The sequence below is a fragment of the Rattus norvegicus genome, chromosome 10, assembly GCF_036323735.1.
Source record: "Rattus norvegicus strain BN/NHsdMcwi chromosome 10, GRCr8, whole genome shotgun sequence".
NCBI lineage: Eukaryota > Metazoa > Chordata > Mammalia > Rodentia > Muridae > Rattus > Rattus norvegicus.
Genome location: NC_086028.1, coordinates 71242708 through 71270705, shown reverse-complemented (window position 1 = coordinate 71270705; position 27998 = coordinate 71242708). Strand labels below are relative to the sequence as shown.

At 49.3% G+C, this 27998-nt stretch overlaps 2 protein-coding genes across 6 annotated transcripts in view; one reads left to right on the top strand and one right to left on the bottom strand.

Annotated features, from left to right (window-relative positions):
- The window catches only part of LOC134480843 (large ribosomal subunit protein eL21-like), a 1068210-nt gene that overhangs the window by 405673 nt on the left and 634539 nt on the right, over positions 1-27998 (top strand). The gene's annotated exons all lie outside the window — the stretch shown is intronic.
- Positions 12484-27998, bottom strand: part of Tbx4 (T-box transcription factor 4) — a 30078-nt gene continuing 14563 nt past the window's right edge. For 3 of the 5 annotated variants that reach the window (XM_006247036.5, XM_039086044.2, XM_006247037.5), the window contains 4 exons: positions 17353-17505; positions 16600-16688; positions 16284-16519; positions 12484-14547 (listed from right to left, as the gene is read on the bottom strand). In XM_006247036.5, coding sequence (XP_006247098.1) covers positions 13931-14547; positions 16284-16519; positions 16600-16688; positions 17353-17505 — 1095 coding nt within the window. In that variant the 3' untranslated portion in view covers positions 12484-13930. The remainder of the gene's footprint in view (positions 14548-16283; positions 16520-16599; positions 16689-17352; positions 17506-27998) is intronic. The other 2 variants (XM_063269092.1, NM_001107034.1) reach the window with 2 other exon arrangements.

Below are 27998 nucleotides of genomic sequence, written 5' to 3'. Positions count from 1 at the left end.
CAGGCAGCCTCCATCTTTGGTTAGGACCTGCCCAACGCCAGCAGATGTGGAGGAAGCAGGGAGTGTTCTCATAAGCTACGCATCCTTACCAATCTTTCCCCAGGATATGGTCCTAAATGTTAAAAGTGGTATTTTTAATGAAGCGCCACAGAGACGGTAATACTCAGCAAAGTCAAAAGTGAAAGAGAGCTTTCTAGTGGTTAAGCGGGCTAGCCTGGGAAGGGTCGGGATGCCACCCAAATAGAGTGAGCCCATTCGGTCGGTCGAGTCCATCGGAAGCTGCATGGCGGAGGCTGGGTCCCTTTCAACATGTTCCTGCGCTATGCATAGCAGAGCCTGCCTAGGTTTGGAGCAGATCTGATTCCCATTGCTGGTCTATAGCTTATGGTCACACATGGCTCACATCCTGACTCAGTGCTGGGACCTCCCATCCCAGCCCCAGACCCTAGCTACAAGCAGCATCACATGATGGCTCTGCCCATCATGCCCTTCTGCCCATCGGAGTCTGTAAGTACCTCCCGAAGGAGGGAGGTCATTGTGATTTATCAACACTAATGCCAGTCACTGAGTCCTCCTGCTGGTTTGTTTGTTTGTTTTGTTTTTCAGTTAAGAGATCAAATCCAGGGCCCTGCTTCTGTGAGGCAAGTGCTCTATTACTAGGTCTCTGGACCACATGTTTATATATCAAACGAGTCCCTAAGCGTTCCACAACAGTGCAATATATTCGTGTGCAATTTTTCTTTGTTTTTTATCTTTTTTTTTCCTTCTTTTTTTTTTTTTTTTTTCCGGAGCTGGGGACCGAACCCAGGGCCTTGCGCTTGCTAGGCAAGCGCTCTACCACTGAGCTAAATCCCCAACCCCTTTGTGTTTTATCTTATTTAATTTTTTAATATTTTTGTTAACTATGCAAAACAAAGGATCTCGTTCCAACATTTTGATCTAAATATAACCACTTTACTCTGCTCATCTTCACCTCACCACGATTTTCTCCATAAATATTTGTTAATTGAGACACGGTTTCACATACCCCAGGCTGGTCTTAAATTCCGTATGTAGCAGAGAATGACTTAAACTTCTGATATTCCTGCATGAAGCTCCCGAGTGCTGACTGGCATTGTAGGCTTGTGCTATTACACTTAATTTTATGTGATGCTGGAGCTCACACCCAAAACTTTATGCATCTGAGGACAGCACTGTACCAACTGAACTATACTCCCAACCCTGAAATTTTTTTCATTTTTGAATAAAAAACCTGGGATTAGGTTTTGTTGCCATCATCTGTCTTGAGGTTTATATGTGCGTGTCTGTGTGTGTGTGTCTGTCTGTCTGTCTGTGCATGCACACACACAAGCACACACTTGTATATATGAATGTGTTCTCTTTTACAGAATAACCTAATCTGTGACTTCCTATATGGTCTAAATTAAGCTTCCATGTACAAAACAACAATATATTTTCATCAACTCTTAAACACTGTCATATAAACACAGAGCTTGACTGATTTCCTTCTCGAAGTTTCCATGGTCTTCAGACATCCATCTTCCTATAGCAGGTCCAGGTGCCCTCTCCCCACAGCTCTTATGTAAACCCCACAGCCAGGATGCACTTTCGGATGTCGGATGTCGTCTTCAAAGCCAAGGCGACCATCTGAGAGGCTAGAAGAAACCAGTAAAAAGATGGCGTTCCGGGGAGCCAATGGTAGGCTGTGTTCTTATGTACTGGCACATTTGTGGAGCAAACTCATCGCCCTGAGAAGGGCAGTTAATGAATACAGAGTTCAGTTCAGTTCTTAGTGTAAACAAGAGAGAGGGCCCGTGTCTGTAATTCCGACAGCATCAGGGTCATTTCAGAGCTGGTGGGGCTCTATTTGTCTTAGGAAATCTCGAAAACTTTTATAGGGAATTCGGAAAATATTTTTGGCCAGCAGGAAAGATAAAAATCCCTGCACACAAAGTACAGGCATGGGCCCAGAGACTGCACAGACAGACTGCTGTAAAACCCCTGTTTAATAAGGCATTAAAATGCCATCGACCTGGACACATTAAAAAAAAAAAAAAAAGAGAGGGAGAGAGGGAGGGAGAGAGGGAGAGAGGGAGAGAGGGAGAGAGGGAGAGAGGGAGAGAGGGAGAGAGGGAGAGAGAGAGAGAGGGAGCGAGCTATGAAAACAAATACCATTCAAATAATTAGGATCTTATGCCTGAGGCCAGCCTCGATGCCAAGCAGGGACTCCCCTGCAGGAATCAGAGCCCAGCCTGATCCCAGAAGGAGGAATGGGCCAAAACAAAGGCGGCTCAGGCAGGGCCCTTCCCGGGGGAAGTCGGGAGAGCACAGAACCCAAGGGTGGGCACTGCTCCTTCCCAAGGACAAGGAGGTGTTTGAAAGCCTGCAAATAGTTGGGCAAGTAGGTGCCAAATCGGGTTGAGGGTTAGAAAGCGCCCGTTTATTTTGTTTATGAACATAGCTGCAAGGTGAGGGGGAAAAGGTGTCTTTTCACGAGCTCCCACAGGTACGGAAGCGGCTGTGGAGAGATTTCCTGCTGGGTCGCTGAGCCTTAGGAGGCCAGGTGCACCGCAGCCCAGTTTCGTCCCCTCCTCTCCCTTTCCCTTCCCTCCCCTCCCCCCATCCCAGGTTAGTTTCCATGGACTCTAGGGTTTGAAAAATTGAGATTCTTGTCCTCATTTCTGTTTAGGATCACCAGTGCTGTGTAGGCTTGGACGGTCAACGGACCCGATTGAAAAGTACACTCATAAATTGGAATTTTAAATCAGACGGAGTCTCAGGTGCAACTCAGCTCTGCGATTCTGTTGTGGGTTTTGCTTTCTCAGTCTCTTACAAACTGTAACAGCGCTCAGTACCATTCCTTCAGGGGTCCCACAGAGAAACGTGTGCGGACCAGAGTACACGGCTGTATTTTAACCTCATCCCGTAGCTCTCCTGTTCGCCTAAGAGATTGTAATTCAGTGAAATTTGAAAACTAGACTGTGGAAAAGGGAGAGAAAGAGAAAAGGGGTGAAAAAAGAAAGAACATAATTAAAAATCTATGGGTCTTTTTTTTTTCCTGGGGTTAATTTGAATTGGGCCAGTTGGTTTCGTTTTGTAATACAAAAGAAAAATGCAGGCCTTAGGGCCCAAGATTTTCATTAAATTCAGCTTTAGTGAGCTCTAATAATACGGTGGTTTATTAAAAGCGTGAAAAATGTCATCGCAGAGGCCTTCCCTCAGCAGCAGCCGCCCTCCGCCTCTGACTCACGCTTCCTCCGTGGCAGCCTGGGCTGTAAATTTGTGGTCAGTATATTTAAGGTCCACTGAACAGGCTCCTTGAAATCTTTCTTGCCATTTGGCTGAGCTCACGTCCCAATTAGCCATCTTGCCGGTACGGAGCAGTAGCTGGACAGCAAACTTGAGAGTGCGGCTGGGTGCTCAAGGCTGTGGTGAATGATTGGGCTAAAAGAGAAGCAGAGAACTCAGAACCCAGTGCCCCGGCAGGAGCCCGCTGGAGGAAATGAAAGGATCAACGGCAGGCAGGGAGCGCACTGTGGCCGATTGTTCCCTGCCACAGCCATGGGCTTTCCTGTATGTGCCGGAAATTGACCTCCTCAGAAGCCAGGGATGCAGGCGGCTCAAGGATAACGATAAGGCAGGTGATGATGCTAAATCATCTGCCTCTTAGAGCCATTGAGATCGGCCCACACTTTGGTAATCGTTTCCCTGCCTTAAGCTTCTAAAAAGCCACATTTTGGTTTTGGTTTGGGTTTTCTCCCGTGGCAATGCAGAAATGAGCTGGTGCTAACAGGCCAGGAAGCGCCATGGTTAGCGCTCGTTTGCTTATTGTTGTTTTATTTAGAAGCATCTCATTTGGCCCTTAAATGACATCTGGAAGGTTGGAAGAAACTTGAGTGCAAGAAAGACTTGCCTAAGGTTTCTGGTCACACCGTGGCGAAGCTGGGAGCCACATTAGCAAGGGGTGGGGGGTGAGAGTGGGGGAATATGGGAGGGCTTGTATTTTGATACAAGATCCCATATATCCCAGGCTGATCTCCAGCTTGGTATATAGTCAAGACTAGCCTTGAACTTCCCGATCCTCTTCCCTCTACCTCCGCAGTGCTGGTGTTACAGTTGTGTGCAACCAAAACCAGCCTTCTTTTTTTTTTTTTTTTTTTTTTGGTTCTTTTTTTTCGGAGCTGGGGACCGAACCCAGGGCCTTGCACTTCCTAGGACCAGCCTTCTTTAATAACTGATTTATTCCCAGCGTCACCCAGTCTGCGGTGGGCTTTAAATGAGAGGCAAACCGTCAAGCTGTTCCTTCCTCTCAGAAGCACTGAAGATGATTGGGTTAGAAGCAGACCCTCCCTTCAACATCCTGGGCCACTGAGCCCAAAGGCCCAGGTAGGGAGAGACGCTCATGGTACTGAAAAGACCAAGTGTGAGTCTTCCTTCCCAGATCCTTCCCAGACTCGCCTGCCTGCTTCCTGTAGTTGGCATTGTACGCTTAGCTACACATGGGTCCAGGTCTTGGCATCTGGTAGAGGAGGCTTAACTGTGACAGGAGAAGCAACAGAGCCCCCAAAAGCAATAAATAGAATTTCCCTGAAGAAAAAAAAAAAGTCCCACATCTTTTAAGCGTCTAAAATGAAACCTCTGTAGACTGGCATCCCCGGTTGGGGGAAGGGCAGCAACTTGGATTGTGCACATCTTTTATCTGTATCATCTCAGTGTAAGCCTAAGAGATGGGCTGCATTTATTACCCCTAATTAACATGCCTAGCAACTGGCTCACAGAGATTAGGCACGTGCCTAATAAGCATAGATTTCAGCCCATCCTCTGTCCCCTGCCTGGCCAGGCCTCTCCACTCAAAGCTCTGGTAAACCATCCCCGGGAGGATGGCCCAGAGCCCAGAGCATCACAGGGGTGGCAGAGAGCCCGGCCTTTGCACAGAGCCCCATCTTTACTTGCCCGTCCCTCTGGAGTCTCCACTTTGGATCCTGGCTCCCCTGAGGAGGGAAAGGCACCTCCTGTCAATATAGTATTTATAAATTCATTTACAATCCAGATGTGGTGGTGAACACCTGTAAGTGCCAGAACTCCAGAGGCAAAGGGACAATAGTGTCAGGGCAGCCTCCAATACTTGGAGACCGTCAAATAAACAAAATAAAGTAAAGAAGCTTATATGATATACAACTATCCTAACAGACATTAGCTATTTGGAAAGAATGAAATAAAGTTCAAAAAGTAAACTCAGTACTCCATTCCCTTTGCTTTGGAGAGCCCTGCTATAGATACAGACAGAGCCTGGTTGCGATGAAGGGATACATCACTGCAGATACAGTTCACAGGACTGAACTCCAAACTGCTACAAGGGATGGAAGAAGGAAGCTGGCTGGGGGAAAGGACATGTCCCACAAACCACCATATGACAGTCTCGGGCCCACGTAGCCTCATACCCAGTCCCAAGCTCTTTTTACTGCCTTATATTGGTGATATAAAATGGATCTGAAAAGTTCATTTTCTTGGGCCAGAAAATTACATTGAAGTCTTCAGTATACCAGGCCGGAGCTCACTGCCTGAGATACCCAGGCTGAGTCTGGAGTAGATTGAGGTCCACCAGCTGCCTGGAGGAAACACCAAAACTCAGTCCAGGCAGTTGAGCACGTGGAGCCTAGAGAGAGGGAAGACTGTGCCAAGCTGCATTTAATGCTATTAAAAGTGGCTCGCATAGTTTCCACCGTCCCTAATGGAGCCATGTCATTTTACAGACCCAGCCCTTGCTCCAGGCATCCGGCTAGGAATTATGGGTATTTAAGAGCAGCAATTCCCAAACAAGTCTCTTTCAGGACATTCCAAGGAAGTATGCTGTGCCCAGGCATGGGAAAGACTAGAGCAGGCCACCTGAGCTCTGCCTAAGCCTCGTGGCTCTGAAGCCTTCCCCCAAGAGTACCCAGTCCTCTTGCAGCATCTCAGTAGTTTGTCAAGTCTGCCAGTGACATCTCTGTGGAGAGAGTAGTACAGCATCAGATACCTGTATGTGACAGTTGGGGGCTGCAGGAATAGGTAACTTCATAGCCAGACTGGTTGCTGGGGTTTGTGGAGGTGGCTATCAGTTATCAGCCTCCACAAGGGTAAGTTTCTGCCCTTTGGGACACTCTGCGTCATAGAAGTAGATACGCGTGTTTATTTCCCTGTTAATGCAAAAGCAGTGGAGTTATGTACCTTTTGGACCCAGCAACCTCGGAGGAAAGATGGCAGAGTGGGGGTAGTGACAGTCCTGCTGCTTAAAGTGACAGAAATGACAGTCTCAAGCTTCCCAACGCTGAGACCCTTTAACACCTTTCCTCGTGTTATGGTGCCCCCCACCCATAAATTATTTTTGTTGCTGCCCATTGCTACTGTAATTCTGCTATGGTTATGAATCAATGTAAATGATATCTGACTATGTGACCTCAAAGAGGTCACAGCCCACTGGTTGGGGCACCAAGCCCAGATTGACAAAGTAAGTGGAAATTTCAGCTTTCTTTTGTCATGATACAGATGAGAATGATAAACCGTTCTTCATCATCCAACTCCACAAAGCGAAAGGATTGTCCTTCCCCGAAGGGAAGCCACGAAGCGGGACACTGGCATTGGCATTCTTCCTCCATGAACGTCGGGGGTCAGAGTCTATGTGAGGGACTTTCACACACAGCCAAGCTGGAAGCTGCAGAATTCCTGTGATTTGCAGTTTAGGAAGCCCAGCGGGGTGATTGTGAGTTCAAGGCTAAACTGAGCTACATGGTGAAACTTTCCTAAAGAAGAAGGAAGAAGGAAACAGAGAGGAAGGAAAGAAACCCTCCATGATCGATCCTAAGAGATGGGTGTACTCAGACATTGTCCCCAGGTCCCTAACATAAACAAAGAAATGACCTCGTTGCCTAGAAACATAAGTCAGAAGGTGACAGGGCCAGTCTTAAACCCGGGATATTTGACTCACGGGGGGGCCACTGTTTGGAAGGTTGTACCATCTTTAGAATAGAAACACAAGACAGCAGAGTCCTCTAGGGCAGAAAGGCTCAAAGGTCACCTGGCTCCATGGTCCACAAATTGGCTGCTCAGGACCTTTTACAGATTGACCAACTGTGCCAACAAGGACCTTTTAGTTCAGAGCATTGGTAGCCTGTAATCACAATACTTAGGAGGCTGAGGCAAAAAGATTGTTGTGAGTTTGAGACCAGCCTTGACTACATAGTAACTCCGAGACCAACCTTCCCCCATCCCCACTCCCTCGATCCCCACCAGCTCCCGACTCAACAAAAGAAAAGAAAAACAAAACAAAACAAAAGCCTTTTTGCCTCTGAACTCTTGCTCCTCTCAGTTCCAAGGAGCTCCACCTAGACACAGTCCTACTTGGAATAACCCGAAGGATCCCCAGACCCAGGACACCTCAGGCAGCCCCCGGGGCCAAGCCTTTCGCCAGCTGACACCCTTCTGCAGTACCAATTTGTCCAGTCAAAACTCAGAACCACACTTTCCGCTTTCCAAATGGCAGCGACGCTCAGTGTCCCAAAGCACTTGTGAGATTTTGCTGAAAAAGTCTAACAGTTCCTTCACCCCAAAAAAGGTCTAGACTAGAGCCTCCTAGGTAGGGATCCATCTAGCCGCCAGTCTGTCTGAGGGAGGATGGCTGAGTGTGTTTTCTGAGCCTCCCTCAGGGCCATGTGCTAGGTTCCCTTACATAGGAAGCCATGTTTGTGTCTTATCTTTGGTTAGCATGGATTGCATGTGGTTCCCATGGAATTGCCTTCTCTGAGAGAACAGACTATTTGACGTGTCTGAGGGTGATAGGAGTCCAGGCATAGAAGATAGATACAGGAAACGTCCCTGACTGAGTCTTCCTGGCCTACTTGTCTCTAGGAAACAAGAATAGACAGCAGTCATTGTGAGCATCTTTACTCTAGTTAGAGGTAGGCTGGGAAGAAAGGTGCTCAAATAGCCATTAATTCTATGGGTAGCCTGTGACCAGGAAGATGAGCTTCTCTGCTTGCTGTGGGGTGCTCCCCCTGGCTGAAGGTAGGAACAGCAATAAAGGTAGCATTCCTTGGCCCCATGGGTCTCAGTGGCCATCACACATGGATGACACATCTGGGCCACTCACAGTGATCCCAAAGCTCTGACTGAAGGGAGACTACAGCCCAGGCGAGGGATTTGCCAGCATGATGGGTACATTGTCAGGTTGAGGATGGCATGGGCTTGAAGTGAATTGGTAGGGAGCACAAGGAGTGGGTACCATACCCAAAACACTGAAAGGAAGCTGTGCAGTGTGGCTTGGATCAGAACAGGGTAGGGTGGGGTACCCTGCCAATGTTTAGTAGAAAAAACCTGAGGTGGTGTCAGGAGAGGAGAATGAGGTTGGACTTTTAAGGTTCATGTTTGGTGGGAGGAGCTGTACATGGAGATGGCTTTAGACCAAATGCTTAATGAGCTGGTAGGCTGTAGCCCTAGGCATCACCCAACAGCAGCACTGAAGGCCTGGGTGAGTTAGAAAAAAGGGTAAGATGGGGCAGCCTCCAAGGCAGTCCGTCCAGTTGAGTCTCCAGCAGGGGAGTTAGCCTTTTCTGCCATTACTGCTGCCAGCTTTTGGGCAGTTTGTTTTAGCTCTGCAAGGAATTCTATAATTCTATAATTCTATAATTATATCTTACTTTTCTTTTGTTTTTTTTGTATTATATCTTTGAATTGCAGAAGTGCTCGTGTACAGCCTCCTTCATCAACCTCCTCTGACATGCACGCGCACGTGGATGCCATACACATGAAAGTGCGTTCGCACACACACAGGTTTGATTTGGGCTCTGTATTGCATAAAGAATGGGAGACTACATTACCACTCCCTTTTTTCACATAAGAAGCCATTGGTGCGTGTTTTACCCGCTTATTAATCACTACTTAATGATGCGTAGTTTGGCTGCCCCAATTTTTTTTTAATCTAAATGGTCTTGAGACCATGTTCTATTAGGCCTCTCCTTTTCTCTTAATTGTCAGTTAGTCCCCACGCCATTAAAGGCTCTTTGTGATCATAATTCCACTGGCTGCATCACATCCCAGAATACGAAGCAATCATTTACCAATTTGCTTTCTGCCTGTGGGGACCTTAAAAAAATTGATAGTACAATGAACATTATCCGACATCCCACCATGTCCTCCTCCCCTGCTATTCTCCCAAGGCTGTGAATACTTTTAGAGTCATTGCCCAGTCTACCAAATTGCTTTTTCCAGAAAAACTAGCAGCCTGTTCCCACCAGCAATAACCATTAAAGGCTCCCTTTTCTTTTCTTTCGTTTCTTTCTTACTAATCGTTAGACAGTGGTGGCGATCTGCCACTCGGCATGCATTTTGCATTACTATGAGGTTGGTTTAATCATCTTCATAAATTCTCGTCATGAGAGCCATCGAATGGCATGCACCCCTCGTTCTAGTTCTCTGTCAGCCCATTCTCCCTCATCCCCAGCCCAGCCTTGAGCCCTCTGCCTCAACATTGCCTCCAGAATGGCCCCTCCCCTCCTATTTCTGCATCCCCAGTCTTTGCTCACTAGCCTCATCCATTTCTCTATAGCCCTATACTGGCTGACCTCTCCTGGCTTCTGTGCCTACGGGAGTCCCCTGTTCCATGTCCGGAGGTCCCCGTAGCAGAGACTAGAGCAACCAAGTCTGAGCCTAGAATTTTGTTGCCGGGAGCTGTCTGGCTAGGATTAGTGTTGACAGGCAGTGATACAGTAGGAGCCTGGAGGATCTGACCTTGATCCAGGAAGAGTGGGAGTGGGCACCTCCTGTGTCCTACCTGCTGAGCTACACGCAACCCTCTCATCCTTTTCTCCTCTGCGTTCTCCTCCTCCTCATTATTCTAGCTCGGGCTTTAATTTTCACAAATGATAGAGTTTGGAGTTTCTGCAAGAGAATGCCTGTGATCCTCCGAGCCCTGGGGCCCGTTTGCCATTGTTGGAGAAAAGGTACCCTGGATGCTCTGCAGGCCCCGTCAGACTGCGGTAATAGGCAGGGGCTGGTGGGCTGCTGTGTAAAGCTGGTCCTTCGCAGTGAGAGGTTGCAGAAATCCCGCTGGAGCTTTTTCTGCTCTTGCCCTGTCTACTTTCCTTCATAATGATGAATGGCTGAAAAGAAAACTATCTAATCTCCAAACTGCTGGCTTTTTTCCCCCTTCTCTTTCTTCAAGGAGAGGAGGAAGAACACAGTCACATAAAACAGAGTCCTTCATCGCAGGCTCCTCAGGAGACGTCCGTTCCCTTTTCATCCCGGGGCCTGTTTCTGATCTGTGATGGGCTCGCATTGAAAGCTCCAGGCTGGCCCTCTCTAATCGGCAGCGACAGACGCTGCAGTTGCGTGGGCTGCCCATTGAAATTGAATTGATTACCCGGCCCCTCTGCCATTTTGTTTCTGCGTGCGATTGCTTAATAGCTGTCACCTTGGCTTTCAGTCCAAGCCGGTTTGGGGCTGACTGGTTCCCATTACTCAGGATAGCCAGTGCAAGTTCACCACCCTTTACAGGATGTCCCTGATTGATTCCGTATGCCTTGGAGACCTGTGAGAGATTTGCATAGGGGTTGCTGGGGGGGTGGGGGGAGTTGGTGGAATAGAAACCTCTGGGCCACAGAGGCTGCCAGGTTTTTGCTGTGGGGCTCGCCATATTTGAATCATTACCTGAACGGGTCTGGCCTCTGCTGACATAACTGCTAATGAATTTGTAAATTTTGCAAAACTAGAAAACTTAGCCTGTTCTAACCTTGGCTGTCACCACCTGCCCCCTCCTCCCCCTCTGGCCCACCTCCATCACTGGGGGCCACAAGCAGTGCTTTTCTGACCTGAGCTCTTTGAAATGACAATCTCTCTTTCCCTGCCACCCCTGCCCTAGCAGGCAAGAGAGCCTGGCTTGGAGGGAGACATCTTTCAAGTAAAATCCTTTGCACTGGGAACTCCTTCAATTAGACAGCAGTCGGAATGTTAACATGCCCTCCGGCCTTTTAAGTGGGTTTTAATTTTATGTTGTAAGATAAGACACTGCAAGGCTAGGCTGCTACTCCTCTGCAGGCTCCATTAGGGAGGCCAGCAGAGGCCTCTTGACCCCCTGAGGCCCTGCTGAGGATAGAAATCGCTTTGGTTTTTTAACAATTTGTCAGTCTGACCCAACTTCTCTTTTGTGATTCCAGGACCTTCTGTTGCTGAGGGTTGTAGGGTGGCTGATCCTCCGGGCTGAGGCCTTCTAGTCCTTGGCTATAGTGGAACCCTAGGGGCCACCGGCTCATGGCCACAGAATGGAGCAGTAACTGGCTATTTTTCCTTCCCAAGCAGGGCATAGCAGAAGCAGGCAGTGTCATGTGGCAGGCTTCTGGGCTGATGATGTATGACCTGCTGGCGTTACTGAATGGTACCCTTTGTTCCACAGGATCCCGTGTGCCCCCTTTTTATTGAGTTGTTGATTCAGAGGGGCAGGAAAAGTTCCACAAATCCCACTGCAGGCCCTGCTCATGCCATACCCAGGTGGGGCAGTCAGGGAAACTTATACTTCCCAGAAAGTTAGGAGGACTCTCTGGGCTGTCTCAAAGCTGAACACCTCTTTGGGAACAATTCTCATACTGAGCTGAGTGGGTACTTGGAGAGACTTTAGGAACGTACATCCAGCCCTCTGAGTTCTGGGCGAGTGGTGTCCTGGGCAGGGTACCATCTTTGGAAAGGAACAGGCAGGGACTGTGAGTGAAAAGCCACCTTTCTTGTTCCTGAGTCAAATCCATGTTTTCTCTGTGACTAAGGCCCTGATGGACACCAACAGTGCCTGGGCAAGAGGCTTTAAAAGCACACCTATTCTTGTCTCTCTTCTCCTGGGTTTCAAGACCATCTAAGGTGGAGACCAGAGCGGTAGAGAAAACATTTTAGGGGATGGACGAGGAGTGTAGGTGAGAGGGCACAGGACACTTGTCCACACTCTGCAGCACCTTCTGTAGGTTACTTTTCTTCACCTAATGTGACAAGCACAAGTTGGAGTTCATCTCCCCAAATCCCTCCATCCTGAGGCCAGGGTTTCTCTTCATACCCACTAGGATGAATCTGGCTGACAGATCTGCACAGCCAGCAGCTCCAGAAAGCACTAGACTCAGGCTCAAACCTACGCTGCAGTTATTTCTTTTGAAGCCACTGCACAAATACCAAAGGTTCTCTACTTAGGAGACTATCACCCCCAAACTGCAGGGTTGTGTGAACTGTTAACAGAGATGAGATCTATCTTGCTTGCCTGTTCTTCCTTTCAGGGGTCTTTGTGAGCCCTGGAATCAGAGCCCCACAACCCAGGAAGTAATGTGAGATCGAATAGACTTTGAACTTACTTCACTCTGAGGGGCCCATGGTTACAAACACTTAGAGAGGAATTGAGGACCCCACCAGGCACTTGAAAGAAAAGGCAGACACCACTGCCAAGTAATGGCCAGACATTAACAAAGGACAAGCACACACTTCACAGTTGTAAGATGGCTTTATGTTCCAATATGCAAAATAAAATGTCCATGCTATATATCAAAAACACTTGAAGTTTCATACCGCCTGTCAACTAATGTGTTTTCTAATAAAGCTTTATCTGCAGTGTGCATTTATAATATATATATATATATGTTTTATCTTTAACTTCAACTGTAATAAAAATTTAAATAGATGTCTTTCCAAATACCTCCTTCAGCATTTGTTTTCAGTAAGTTTATTTATAACAAGCAAAGCTGAACTTGACATGTGGCCCGCATTTGTGAGATATATTTATTTATATATTTATTTATATAATATATAAATAGCTATTCAGCATGCAAAGAGTTTAGTGATTTCCAAATTCTGACTTAGGGTTCATACTGGCCACCCTGACGTTCTGGCGACATGTGATGCTAATGGACCAAGGAGTATGTACTGTCCTCCCCCATTCTGAAGGAAGATATGCTCCTCTGAGCTTGAATACTGAAGAACTTTCTCTCAGCTGTCCCATTTCCTTCTGCCGGCATCCTTGCTCTGGGGATGTGTGTAGATTTTCTGGGAGCAGAACCAGTCCAACTGACGTGTAACATCAGTCCAGTGAGATCTCCGAGGGACATTGCCAGGTAAGGTGTGTTTGACTGCCCATCATTGGATGCAGATGGTGTCTCACAGGCTGAGAGGCCCCATGCTGGGACTGGGAGGGGAGGGACTCTGTACTTTATGATAAAACTTGAATAATTACAGAGATACTGATGGTGACATTTTCCCCTCCTCTTGGAGGAAAAACAAGCACCACGAGGTGACATTTAGCGCATGACTCTTTTCCAAAGTCATGCTTCAGACCCTAAGTCCAGGCCAACTCCACTCTCCAAGGGCTCTCAGACTCAGGTAGTCTCACACAATCTCCAGAAGCTAAGGGAAGCGGGTGCTTCTGTCCCCAAAAGTGGCAGCTTCCCTTGTAGGTGGAAGGCCAGGAACTCTATGGTAAGCATGAACACCCAAGAGAAGAGAAAGGCCCAACCTGTGCCAGAGATCTCACTTGGCCCCTGAGTAAAATCAGAGTATATTGCAGAAAGCTCTAGGTGACTCCTGAGTCCTCCACTTCTGTCCCACCCAGGGCTTGTCAAGAGATGCCACAGAACAGTGGACACAGCTCCTGCAGCCAAAATTACTTCTTAGATAGTTGCATTTTTTCTTGTTTTGGCCTTAGCTGCATATAAGAAAACAGATGTTCTCCAACCACATATATGTGTGTAGAAGTTCAAGCAAACACACACACATATGCACATGCGTGGACAGACAGACAGACAGACAGACACACACACACACACACACACACACCTTCTGAAATACCTTTCCATGTTTCTTGGCAGTGCCGGCCACCCACAGAAGCTAGTACTGGGTTGACATGGTCCTGGGGCTGTCAAGGATAAGGGTAGTCATGTCATCCATCAGTCCAGTTGTCGACAGTCCCCATTCCTGAATGATACTGTAAGGATGACTCTCGGGTCAAAGAGAAGCTCTGTGAGTAGAGGAACTCGTTGGCAGTGTTCAGGTGAGGTGAGGGTGGCTTCCTCTCACACACCGCAGGGAGGCCACGCTCTCTAGGGAAAGAAGCAGAGGGACCTCGCTCTCGGACCTGAGACTGGGATAGCTGATTGTACACACTAAAGTGGGCGTTTCCTGGTGGCTGGGCACTCTGGGCGGCAATGGGCAGCCGAGGCATCATCGTGGTGGCGGTGAAGTGTGTGGGGAAGGGCTGGTAAGGCACAGTCTCCATGGTCTGAACGCTGTAGCTGGTGTATGGTGACACCGACGTCCACATGTTACAGCTCAGTGGAGGTGGGGGCAAGTCGTCCACGGCAGACACCCCTGCGATCTCAGGCCCTGAACTCGAGTACATACAGGCTTCTCTGGGGGTCACCTCACTGCAATAGGAAGGGCTCAGCATCTGCTGGTCGTAGGGAGGGGGAGAACGGAAATAGTGATCGTCCCCCACTGAAGAGGGAGTTTCCAGGTAGGATCGCTTGCAGGGCAAGTCCAGGTGGCGGGCACTATCTGCTGAAAGATAGAGAAGTGTTCAGAAAGAGGTGTTCCTGCCAGCTCAGGGCCTGGTGTCCTCTCCACCCCTCCCCGACATGCCAGGACATCCTGCCCTTTTCACTCAGCCCCATGTTGCTGGGCACTCCCAGAACCATTTGAATAAGCTGCAGCTTTTATAAAGTGGCAGTGACCAAGAAGCGGTCAATTTATGGACCCTTGCCAAAGGCCAAGGGGGACACCACATCCCTGGACACTGAGAGATGTTGCTGCATCAGGCAGCGTACGGCTCTGATCCCCTGCCAGCCTCTCGGGATGCGAAGCGGCCCTTGTTCGCACTGGCATTTCTCAGACTAGCACAGCCTTGGCCCAGGAAAGCAGAAGCAACTGCCAGGTCGAACCAGGCCCAGAGACCACATCTGTCAGAACTAGCCAGCAAATTAAGGCGGCGATGTTACTGCCTCAATCCTCAGTGCCTGTGGAGAGCCTCAGGAAGGGGGCAGTGGGCCAAAGAGCTTGTAGGCAAGGTTTTGCTGTTTTGAGAAGAGCAGTTTAACCCTACTATGTTCGAAGAAGACATATCAGCTGCCTGTCACGCCAATCCCCACATAACACATGAAAAGGCTTTATGTGCAGCCTACTTTTATACCCTCTGGAAAGATGCCATCGGCCACCACAAACCACTTCTCTGCATCTTCCAACACCCCCCAACTGTATGGGCTCAACTCTCTGGAGTGACATGTCTTCTCCTGGGACCCAGGACGGCTGAGGCTTGAGGACTGGGACAGCAGCCCTCTTAACAAATTTAAGAACACTTTCCTGTTGGCTTATCTTGGCCTCCCTCCTGGGCTTTCTCTAGGGATCCATTCTGGGAGCCATGCATACAGAGCTGCGCAGCCTAGAGGAAGGGGGGGGCGGGTGCTGAGCACCTAGTCTCTCTGCAGATGGCTGCCGAGGAAACTTACTCCTCTTTCTCCAACATCTTCCCCTGAGCTACATTCCTGTGATTGGCAGGTGACCTATCCCTCCCTCAGTATGGGCTTTAAAGGCCATCCAGTTTGTACCACAGTTACTTTTGTTACTGGATTATGAAAATAACTGTAGACCAAATAGAGGTGTGGCTAAGCTCCAACATAGCATTATTTATAGACACTAAAGTTTGAATTTTATATAATAACATGAGAAGCCCACATTTTAAAAATATAGCAGCATCCGGCCTTCCTAGGCCCAAGGGCCAATCTTCTAAGAGTGGGCTGAGGGAACATTCTGGATCATAAGCAGCAGTCCCCAGACTCACACCCAAGAGGATCTTGAGAATCTACAAGAGTCCTTTGGCAAGGTGTAACACTAGTCAAGCCCAGGTCTGTCTGCGGCAGAGCCAGGACATGCTGGTTCCCAGGTCAGTGTTGAAAAGAAGCCAAGTGTCCAGGGTGTGGTCACCTGAAATCTGTTTCCAGTCACTCATTTCAGCACCCAAGAACCCTGTGTGCATCCTTAAGGGACCGGTGGAGTGCAACACCCACAGTACTGCAGGTGCCCCCTGCTCTGGGGCTGAGATGACCAATGATCCAGCTTCCCCCCACCTCCCAGGGAGAGCCAAGCAGGAGGAACCCTACCAATGGAGGCTCCCAAGTCAACACCTGGGGCTGGCCAGCATGCTGGGAACACCGAGGGCTGCCTGAGGCTTTCCAAGGCCACAGGAAACTGAGACCCAGCATGCCTGCACATCAGGCACGTGTGTCCTCATGGAAGCCTACCTCTCCGCTTCAGGCAGTGGTAGAAGAGGCTAGAATCCCTCTGCGTTGGGAAGGTGTTGAGGGGCAGGTCCTGGGGCTCTGCAGCAGCAAACTGCATGTGGGCCCCATTCTCATACTGGTAGTGCTGCAGAGCCTGGTGTGTGCTGTGCAGGGGGCTGACATCCGGCTTAGCCGAGAGTTGGCTGGAAACGAGCCTCTGCCTCATGATGCTTTTGGAGATCACTGGATACTCCTTGCTGGAGGAGCAGGGAGAGAGTGAAGATGCTTTGAGGGTTACTGGGTCTTCCCATCCCACCCCTGGCCAGAGCAGCCCCACCTCTGTAACCGGGCCACGCGCAGGTCACTGTCATCACTGCCCCGGAATCCCTTGGCAAAAGGGTTGTTCTCGATTTTCAGCTGTGTGATCTGTCAGAAAATGGACATACACAGTCAGTGAGAGGAGAGAGGACAAGCTGACTGGTAGCCCTCTTCCCCCAACCCAGGCCTAAGGATGACTTAGGAACAGCCTGGAAATGCTACATCCCCTTCTTGAGTCATCTCAGAGCCCAGGACGCACCCGGGTCTTCCTGGACCTGGCTGCTCACTGGGAGCTTGTCCCTGGCTCTCAGCTCTATTTGCTTCAACCTCCTAGTGCTTTCTCCAGAACTCCCCCAGCTCTTGAACCCCATGACATCTTCCTGTGCATGTCAACCCCCTTACAGATTTCGAAAGACCACAAAACTGACTTGGGGGGCTCTGCCTATAACCAGGGGTACGAAGCAAAAGGCAGGAAAGTGACATGGGGTGGGGAACTGGCAAATACCTCCTAGCTGACAGGACCCAGGTGGGCACAATTGTACCTACGGGAAGATTCTAGAAGAAAAGAGCTCAACCGCAAGGTAGGCTCCATGTCTCCAGTTTTCCATTGCTGGCCATGGGCTCTGCCCTTACCAGCTAAAGTGTTGCTCTGTTTCCCAGTATGGCAGGCTCACTGTTTATCTGGATTACTCTGCTTTTCTGTTCCTCACTTGATGTACCCTGGGGTCAGTAGGAGGGTAGGCTGGTGTTGAAGTGTGGGTTGTGGTTATACCTTGTGGTTCTGGTAGGAGGTCACGGAGATGAAGGAGGTCTCTGGGAACACGTGGGTGCAAAAGGCTGTGTTTTTGGAGCCAAAAGCATTGTTCTCATCGGCCTTAACGATGTGCAGCCGAGGTTGGTACTTATGCATGGAGTTGAGGATGATCTGTGGGAGAGAGTCTCAGTCTGAGCTCCAGACCCTGCCCAGTTTCATTCTGACAGTGGGGGGCCCAGGCCTGAACCCAGAGATGTCTCAAAGCTCCCGAGGAAAGGGAATGGGAACCCGGCCGCTTGCGCTAGAGACACCTTACTCCAGTTTCTGTGGTGTGGGACTGTTTCACTGTGACATTATGCCAACCTTCTCAGGTCTCCTCTGAGAGATCCTAGCATGAAGCCTTCCCCATCCCTTACGCCTGCAGGTACCCTGCCTTTCCTAGGACTGCTGCTGTGAGGGCTTGGCCAGCTGCTACCTCTCACATCTTCCAGCAACTTTGGTAAGGGTTTGCAGGGCAGAAGAGGGAAACTGGGGGAGGGGGTGTCCTACTCTAGCTTGGGACCTGATAAAACCAGCCGCTTGCTTCTCTTAAGGCTGCTTGAGGCAATTCCTAGCCTGAGGGGAAGTTCCTGTGAGGCTGCCTGGGTCTACAGGAGACAGGTTTGGGGGAGGCAGTTCAGCCCAGCTGACAGAATCTCAGGGAAGATGCTTGGTCATCAGAGCCCAGGCAGAAACACACAGTAGTTACTGCCCCAAACCTGCTCCGTATGGCTGTGCCCCCACAGTAGTGGCTACATCGTGTGTCATTAAAATGTATTTTTTATCGTTGACATTTGCCAGATGCCCTCTCATTGGAGGCTGGACCAGGAATTTGGGGCATTTTATCAGCCCAGCAACATCTGTTAACCCTTTGCTTTCTATCTCAGCTGCTGGCCCCCAGTTCCTCTTCTCCAAATGCTTTCCTCTGCCCCAGGGGTGCCCCTTCCAGGCTTGCTGTTACCTCTGTGGGGTGAAATAGTTAACCCTTAGGTGGCTGCAATGCTAAGAGAATAAGGACCAGAGTGAAAGCATTTTCCTGGAAAGCCTTCCTGAATTGAGTTCCAAAAGGTTCCACCTTCTCCTGTGCCTGGGGGGGCTGGTGCTAGCCAGGGGCTAGCTGTGGGCTTCAGCCTGCTCTGCCCTGGCTTCTGCTGTCCACCTAGGTGGCTCTGGTCTCGGCCTTTCTGTCTTGTACACCAAGCCTTAGCCCCTTGGGGGGAAGGTGTGGAGGTCCCTCATAGCCTTGGACTAGAGCTCAATAAGGCTGAAAAACACAGTCCTTTCCTAGGAGCAGGAGTGTCCTGATATTGCAGGATGGGCCCTTGTGAAGCACCTCAGGATTCTGTCATCCTGTACAAGTCACCAAGGTGCAGGGATTCGGGGGGGGGAGGGGCTTTGTTCCCTGAACCCAGCAACCTGGGTTGCTCTGGTGCTGCCAGGAGCTGGGCTCAGGCAGCCCACAGTCACTGCTGCTCTCCCTTCGGCAAGGACTCAGCTCCTCTGGGAGATTCTCACTCTGCCTTGACCACACCATGTGGCTTCCTATTTCTTTTCGACTCTTCAAACTACAAAGTCACCCAGGGATGGAAATAGGGGCTCAGTTCCCAATACCACTAAGATGAGCAAGCTTCTACCAAGAAAGGGTCCTATCTTCTGGTCTTCTGCACCCTAGGCCTCTTGGCGGAGTGAGTACAGAGTGGAGCTGGGCCTCCGCGCCTCTTCTCTGCAGAGCTCACTTTGCTCACTGGAGACAAGCTAATCTGGGCACTTATTTCCAGGCAGGATTTGAAGGTGTATACACTCTTTCTATGGGCACTCACATGCTGCAGCTCTCCCAAATGTTGGCTGCACCCCAGGCTCTCTGGTTCTCCCAGAATGGCATTATAAAGGCAGACCAGACAAAACCCTAAACCACAGCCATTTTACCCACACCCCAGTGAGGTGTCCCCAGCTCTTAGGGACAGACTGCAGCAGCCACAGCCTATTCCTGAATATGAGCTTCTTCTTTTCCCTCCCTTTAGGGCCACTTCTACCAGCTCCTCGACCCCACGGAAGTTTTATGTTCAGAATGCCGCCACCTCAGCCTACGAGACAGTGCTCTGGATGACTTGGGTTGAGACTGCCAAAGACACCTTCCAAAGATCAGAAACTACAGGGCCTGCAGAGGCAGGTGGGAAGGAGCTGCCACTAGGGTAGTGGTTCTCAGCATGTGGGTCGTGATCCCTAGAAGGGTCTCACAACTCTTGGAAAAATGCAGGTCCTTACATTATGATTCACAGCAGCAGCAAAATTACAGTTCTGAAGTAGCAACAAGAATTTTATGGTTGGGGGTCACCACAGCGTGAGGAGCTGTGTTAAAGGGTCACAGTGTTAGGACCCTTGAGAACCACTGCACTAGAGGGCACAACCAAGGCCGTAGGGAAGTCCAAAGAGTTAAGTAAGAAGCCTCCATGGTGTCTCTCCACTAGCTCCAAGTCATGAACAAGCTCTTCTCTAGACACTGGAGTCCGTGTCTGTGGAAGTACAGCCCTCAACCAGGTGGTCCCCAACACCCTCCAAGCTCTTGACCATCCAGTACCCGTCTAGAAGGAAACCCACCCATCAAACCAATGCCCATGTAAACTTGAACCCTGGTTCTACCAGCCTGAGAGGATATGAAAGCAACTGAGTGACTCATACACCTGGCGTTGGTCACAAGTTCCCCAGGCACCATGTTCAACCAATTTGCCAGAACCTCACGTTTACATCTGTGACATAGTGATACTGGGCCAAATGGGCTAGCCATGTCAGCCACCCTACTTCATGACCAGTCCCATCATCATCAGTGTTCCCCAGAAATGGGATTCATTATGTTCTGGCTACAATTCAGAAGCCTGTTCTGTTTTAACAATTGTAATAGCGCCAAGCATGCGTCTCCCCGAGAGCTCGCCACAGCGTGCTCTGCCACCAAGGTCCTTATTTATCCCTGTTAGAGTCCAAGAACTTGAGAGCCCGGAAAGGCAGGGAGTGCTCTAACCCAACCCCCTAGGTCCAGATGACAATGAGGAACAGAAGGCCTGGGGTGGGAACGTGACTCGCCCAAGGACACACAGCTGGATGAAGACAGATGGCCCAGCGGATTCCAGATGGCCTTGGCAGCTCTTCCCTCCATGAACATCATGGCTAATAACAAGGTGTCTGTTAGACACTGCAAGGAGCATGCACTCCAGTGCGTCTGTCTGGATGCCAGCCGCACAACAGCAGGCTAACGTACATTTACTCATGTAGTGAAACCAGATTTACCTGGCATCAGGCTCTCACTAAGGACATGCCCTCCACCTCGTGGACATTAGATTAGAACAGAGATAGCATCTGCAGCAGAGTGGCTTTGGTAGCTCACACCTGTAATCCCAGGACTTGGGAGGCTGAGAGCAAGAGGGACCCCAAGAAATCAAGGCCAGCCTAGGCTATGGAATGAAATACCATCAAAAAGAAAGAGAAAGAAAAGAGAAAACAGAATAGAGTCAGACAGACCTTCAGCCTATCCAAGAAGCCTTCACCAGATAAGCCCCACTCCCTGGACAGTAACCTGGGGCTCTCACACAGAGCCAGGAACATGTGTTGTTGTTGTTGTTGTTGTTGCTTTGCCTTCTCCCACAGCAACAACAATGACAGCCAAGGGTCAGGAGAACATAGCCTTCGTGCCAGGCCCTGGGCTAGGTATTTTACATACATCATAATTAATCTTAACCATATCTTTACAAAGTCAACATCAAGGCCACCCTCATTTTAACAGACCACGGGTTGAACTTTGGAAGACAGCTGGACATCTGAGGCAGAGGCAAAATCAGTACTAACTCCTAAGCTGACTTCCCTTTACCTGGCTGTGGAGGGGTGGCCTGATGGGCAGTGCTGAGACTCACTATTAGTCAGGAAATGGGGGTGGCAAAGAGGGACAGCAGCCCCTGGTACGGAAAAGGCTGCCTGTTAAAACACCACCCCTTGGATGGGTTCATTACTCATGTGCTGTCTGCCAGCACCCACTGGCTTTCCAGGTGTCCAGACACAATGTAAGTTATGCCATCACCAAGAATCAAGTGAAAATAAGAAAATATGGCAGAAGAAGTCTGCAGTTAAGGTAGGGGTGACGGCACCTGAGAGGAGGCTACCTAGGAATGTGTAGTGCCTTAGGGAGAGCACCTGATCGCACTCTGGAGGGCAGAGAAAGAACTCCAGCAAAGCAAAGGGCATTCCTCCAAATCTTCCCAGCGCCAGCTTAAAATGTAAAGGAACTGCAGTAGAAACACAAGTTTCTCTTTCAGCTCCACATGCTGATCCCACAGTTCAGATGAAACACAGACACACACACACGTGCACACACACGCACACTCACACACACAACTCGCCAAGAAAACTGAAGGAAGCAGAGCCAAGGGGACAAGCCCTGCCAAACACTAAATGCATGGAGAAGTCTCCGTAGTTTAAGCAGCTGGCACACGAATAGACAAATTCACATGGGGACCAAGAATGCAGAAGGCTGGGGTTGGGGATTTAGCTCAGTGGTAGAGCGCTTGCCTAGCAAGCCCAAGGCCCTGGGTTCGGTCCCCAGCTCCGAAAAAAATATAAAAATAAATAAATAAATAAATAAATAAATAAATAAATAAATAAATAGAATGCAGAAGGCATCCTACCCCAGGGAAAGAGAACCCTCCTTTACTGATGTTGAAACAGCCAGGTAGCTCTCTCAAAAAGAGAAAAAAAACAGGATTGACACCTCCCATCAAATGGCCAGCACAGTTCTAAAAGGATTCCTATTTGATTCCTATTTTGTATTTAAAAATAAATCCAGGGGTGGCAAGATGGCTCAGTGGTTAAAGGCATCTGCTGCCAAGCCTGACCACCTGAGTTTGAGCATTCAAGACCACACAATGCATAAAGCAGACTACTCAAAGCACTCAGTAAGCTGGGGCAGAAGGGTCGTGAGTGTGAGGCTAACCTGGGCTACGCAGAAAGACTCTGAAAAGCACTGAAGGAAAGTTCCCTTATAAAGAAGAAATGACTGAGGTCCTTCCAGAACCTATAAAGAAGAAAGGATAAATTCAATCTAAAACTTCTGCCAGGGAAAACGACTACCGTGGGCCAGATCAAGTGACAAACTGGCAAACGCATTAGATAAGGCCTAAATCTTCCGAATTTATAAAGGCTCCTAAGAACGATGAACTGAAAAATCTGAGTGGAAAATGAAGAATCCCAACAGCTGACAGAAAAGGAGATTTGTGTGCACAGATGCCGGCGCTCCCGGGGAAGGACACAAGAATTAAAACTAAAATTGGTACTTGTAGTTTACCTGTCAAACTACTGGGAATTGGACAAGCTGGAGTGGGAACGGCTCCATCAATGCAACCCTGAGGACCCAAGTTTGATCCCCAGTACACATGTTCAAAGCCAGGCATGGCCAATGCTGGCAATCTCCAAGCTGAGGCAGAGGCAGGAAGTCCCTGAGGTTGGCTGCTGGGCTTAGCCAGACCAGTGAGCTCCAGACCCAGTGAGAGACAGTCTTAACCAAAATGCACACACACACACACACACACACAATTTTGGCACAGCGCAAAATGACACCCATCCAAGCTAAATCGAAATAATGAAGAGAGTCAGAGGCCAGCCTGGTCTATACGGCAAGGACCAGGCTAGCCAGGGCTACACAGTGAGATCCTGTCTCAGAAAACAAAAAGTGAAAAATAACAGGGGATGGGGGACAACACATACAGTCTTAGTACTCCGAAAACTAAAACAGAAGGATCCTAAGTTCAAAGCCAGCTTGGGCAACGGAAGCTCAACGAAACCAAAACAAAATCCCTGAAACACATGGTAACAAAATATCTAATTTCTTTCAGTAAGGTCCAGCAAAGTGATTCATGGAACAACAAAAAAGTGGAACCCAGCAGTAGAAGAGGAAGCTCTCTGTGAATGAAAGTCTTCCCAGGTTACTTTGTTCACAGGGCAAGGTATAAAGGGTGATGCTACAGCCTATTCTGCCAAAGATAGTGACTGACCACATCTCAGCAAAGACACTTCAATTCAGTGATTTCTCCGTGTGATGTGCTGTATTTGTGTGTGCATGTGCATAGGGAGGTCAGAGGTCAGCATCCAGGGTTGTCCTCAGTTGTTTTCCACTGTACTCTGAGAAAAGGGACGGATGGACGGACAGACGGACGGACGAACGGACAGATGGATGGATGAGTGAATGAATCTAGGGCTCATTCATCTGGTAATCAGCCAGTGAGTTCCAGGGGTCCACCTGTCTCTACAGCCATGGCACCAGGGTAGACTGATACATGCCACTGTGCAGGGCTTGAGATAAAAGCTATGGACCTATAGCAGGTCCTCAGGCTTACAGGGCCAGCTGAGCCATCTCCCCAGTCTCCTTGGTGGCTTCTTTTTTTTTTTTTTTTTTTTTTTTTTTTTTGGTGGCTTCTTTTTAAACCATGTGAGTGCATTTCTGATTTGAAAATCAGCTGTAGAGGTATATAATACTCAGTTACAACTTTGTAAGCAGAAGGATGAAAAGCTGTGCATGCCCCAAGCACACAGAGAAACTGTGCTTCTGTCCCCAGAGGGACTGCATTTGAACTCAGAACCGAGGATAAATGACTAAAGGTAAAGGGATGGTGGTGTGAACAGGTTTGGCCCCCTTAGACTCGTGTATTTGAATGCTTGGCCCATTTGGAGTGGCAGATTAGGACGTGTGGCCTTGTTGGAGGAAGTGTGTCACTGTGGGAGTGGACTTTGAGTCTTAGATATGCTCAAGCCCTATATGACAGTCTCCTGCTGCCTGAGGTTCAAGATCTCGGCTCCTCTATCACCATGTCTGCCATGCTTCCCGCCATGATGACTGGACCTCTAGAACTGTAAGCCAGACCCAATTAAGCATTGTCCTTTACAAGAGGTGGCTTGGTCGTGGTGTCTCTTCACAGCAAGAGAAACCTAACTAAGGTGGGGTGGCAGGATGTCAGGCGGGCACAGTGCTGTACAGGACTGCCTTCTGAGCTAGACTGCCTACATTTTCATGGGCTGAGCTGTATCTACTTGGCAAAAGATCTGGGCTGGGCTTGTTGACTGTTGGGTAATGGGACCCTCACGAGAGTGTGCGATTCTGTCCTAACTGCACGTAGCCTCTGAGAGAGGTCAAGGGAGGAGACTCCTTCTATGAAGCTATGGGGATGCCATCATCCAAACTGAGTAAAGATTTTTCCAGGTGTTTTGGGGGGCAGCACCCACACTCCTGTCGGTAACCCCACATCTACGCTAAGTAAACCAATAACCTCACTTGTTACGGTGAACTTTGAGGGACTTGTACCTTGTTATGTCACTAGGAGGGTAAGAAGAGGGAGGGCATTATTGATGCCTCTATCCCTCATCCCCAGTGTAGCCTGTCTTGTTAAGAAACTCGGATGAGGGCCAACTCAGTCCCTCCAGTCAGATTTACCCTGTGAGATGGCCCTTTCTCCTCAGACAGCTGAAAGACCTGGCATACAGATGATACTAACCATCTTCCTGCACACATATGGATACACAGCCTACTGTAGATGTCTCCTTCCTGCCTCCAGATGAGCAGGAAAGACAGACCCAAGTGCCAGCCCCTGTGGACCCAGTTCAGCCCTACTTGACTTCTTGAAGCCCAAGTACTGCTAGACTCTCAAGAGACCAGGAAAGAAAGGGGAAGTGGCCTCTTTCTGCCACATGGCTACCTAGCACAGGGGCCTGCTAGAAGGGTGGGGGTAGGAAGGGAGACGGACAGTTCTGCAGTCATCAGACTGACTGCAGCAGGGCTGAAGGTGTGCCAGGCTGAGGCAGTGGCTGTCCTGCTTTACTCCCATGATCCTTTCTGCTCCTGCTGCCAGTCCTTCCTCCCACAAAATCCAGGTCATACCCTGCACCTGTCCTTCCCTCCTGTGCCTCCTCCTCCACTGTCCTTACTAGAAATGTCCTTGAGGGAATTTACTACAGAGCCCCACAACTTGAGGCTGGAGAGATGGCTCAGCAATTAATATAGCACTTGCTGCTCTTCCAGAAGACGTGGGTTCCATTCCCAGCACCCACATGGCAGTTCACACTAACTTGTAACTTCAGTCCTGGGAGACCTAACACCCTTTTTTGACCTCCTCTGGTACCAGGCATGCACCCAAACACCCTCATTCACTTTTTTTTTTTTTAAGTTTTTAAAAACTCCACAGGTCTTCCCGTCAGAACTCAACCCTGAATTTGGAAGCATCTAGCCACATGGTCTGAAAGAGGTTCCTGTTCCCAATTCCCAATTCCTGCCATGGAAGAACCTGCCAAGCCCAACCCCCAGACCTAGTCATAGTCCCCTTTCCTGGTCCTCAGAGAATTAAGGGAAACCTCAGGCTGGGGGCAGAAGGATTGCCCACCATGTGCAAGGCCCTTTATCCCATCTGAGGGAGGGGAGGGGAAGGAGGAAGACAGAAGATACCAAAATGAACATTCACAAAGGGAGGAGGCCCTAAAGATAAAGAATCTAAATTAAACAGATAATCCAAAATGGCTGCTGTACACTTCCTCCACTCACGGTTCTCTTCTTGCTTTATGTGATGGCAGACACATGGCCAACCAGTTGGCCACTTCTGAAGTGAGGGGATGTGGTGGGTTGAGAGGCCCACATGGAGCCCCCTGCCAAACCCTCGAATAATTCACACCACTGGACCTAGCTGTGGCCATCTCTAAGAGGAGCAGTCCCTTCTCATTCTTCAGCTATCCCTTTCCCAGGGAGAGGTGCCAGCCTTTGGTGACAGTGGAGAAAACTAGGAGTAGCTGCTAGAGGTCCTCAGATGCTGTGAGAACTCAAGGGATAAGTCCTCCAAGTCCACTGGGCTGGGGAAAGTTCCCTCAGGACTGGAAGCTTTTAAGTATTTGGGTGGGTGAGTTACGCAGAACAAAGGGCATGTTTGAGGCAAATTCATAGTACAAGATGGCTTTCCCAGGCTCCCAAATGAGAAGCCAAGAAGGGTGACTTTTCCTCCATTCTTGCAAGTTCACAACTCCCTCTGGCACAAGTCAAGAATAGAAATCTAGAGTCAAAAGGGCTGCTCTGCCCTAAGAAGACCAGAAAGTGAGCCTGTGTAGCATAGCCCTTGTCTACACAGCCATAGCCTACTCCCTCTAAAGCAATACTACCAATACCTAAGAAAGATAGCTAGAGCCCTGGGTCCAAGCACCTACCTCAAACACTCTCATCTCCTTGGGACCAACAATGTAAGGGGTGTGGTAGCCAATAAATGCCAAGTGTTGGGTACAAGACAGACATAAGGTAGATTGATGCACCTCAACTATCCCTCAGGGATGAAAGCTGAAGTAAAAAAAAAGGTAGAATTTTTACTGTCAAAGAAACAAGCCTCAGTGGTCAGGGCCCAGCAGCCCCCACAGCCTTACAACTCTGCAAAGTAGCCCCCCTGACCCTCACTTTAAAAAGCATGCAGGATTACAGAACTTGAAGAGCCACCAGGAAGATGGGTGTAGAAAACACAGTACTTTCTCCTGCTTCTAAAGAAGGCCCACCTTGGGCACCCTCTCCTCTCACTTTCTGCAGGGCCAAGGGAAACAGAAGCATCTTGGCAAGCATCCTTGCACCTGAGAACCATGGTAACAATCAAGCACACCCAAAACCCCATCCAAACCCTGAATCTCAAGGTACTTTCAGATGCCCAAAGAGGCCACACCTGCCAAGCGCTGGACTCACCCCACCCTGCCAGTACAGCATGATCCTGCAGGTGTAGTTAGAGGCTTCCTGTCTCTACATCCCCCACGGGCATCAGAGGCCTCATGCGCCTGATACCACAATCCAGTCAGGCGAAGTCCAGCAGGAGTCAAGTATGGGCAGAGACCTGGCTAGGGTTTGCTCTAGGAGCTGGGGCTTGCCTGAGCCTCTCCATGGGGATCTTCAGGCCCTGCCTGGGAAACTTGTGAAACAGAGAAGAGTTCATTCAGTCAAGTCAGCATTCTAGATACATCACCAATAACTAAGAAGAACACTGAACAGAGGCAGAAACTGACACCAAGGACAGCTTTGGGGTTGATTAGGATGAAGCGCTTCCTGCATTTTTGCATAAGGAACTTCTTTGCTCAGAAAAGTTTTGACTTGCACACAGCCTCCTGCTCCAGGACTGAGCTGTGCGAGTGGGCCACGCCTGTGCACTTGTCCCCATCTCTGCCCTCGGTGTTAGGTGTGCAGCATAACAAGCACCTGGCTGCCTCTACTCTGCTGGGCTCCCCAACATCCCTGCCCTAAACTTCCAAAGAATCACAGAAGCCCATGGAGGCAGGGTTGAAGCCCTGGAGGAAGTTACCAGCTGCTGGGCTTCTGTTTGCAACACATTTGAGCTAAAGATTTCCACATAAAAAAGCTCCTTTTTGTGGGCCTGCCAGGAACAGATGGGGAAAGAATGAACCTGGGAGGATGGAATCAGGATGCTTGGGGCAGCTCTGCCGTCTGCTCCCACCGCCTCCGCCCTGAAGTATGAACCAGACCCCAGGGAGCTAGGCAGAGGCTGAGTTAGGAGGCAGAGGTCAAAAGAGTGGAACGTGCAAAAAGGAACTTCGGAATTCGTGTCTGCAGATCTAGCAGGCCTTGG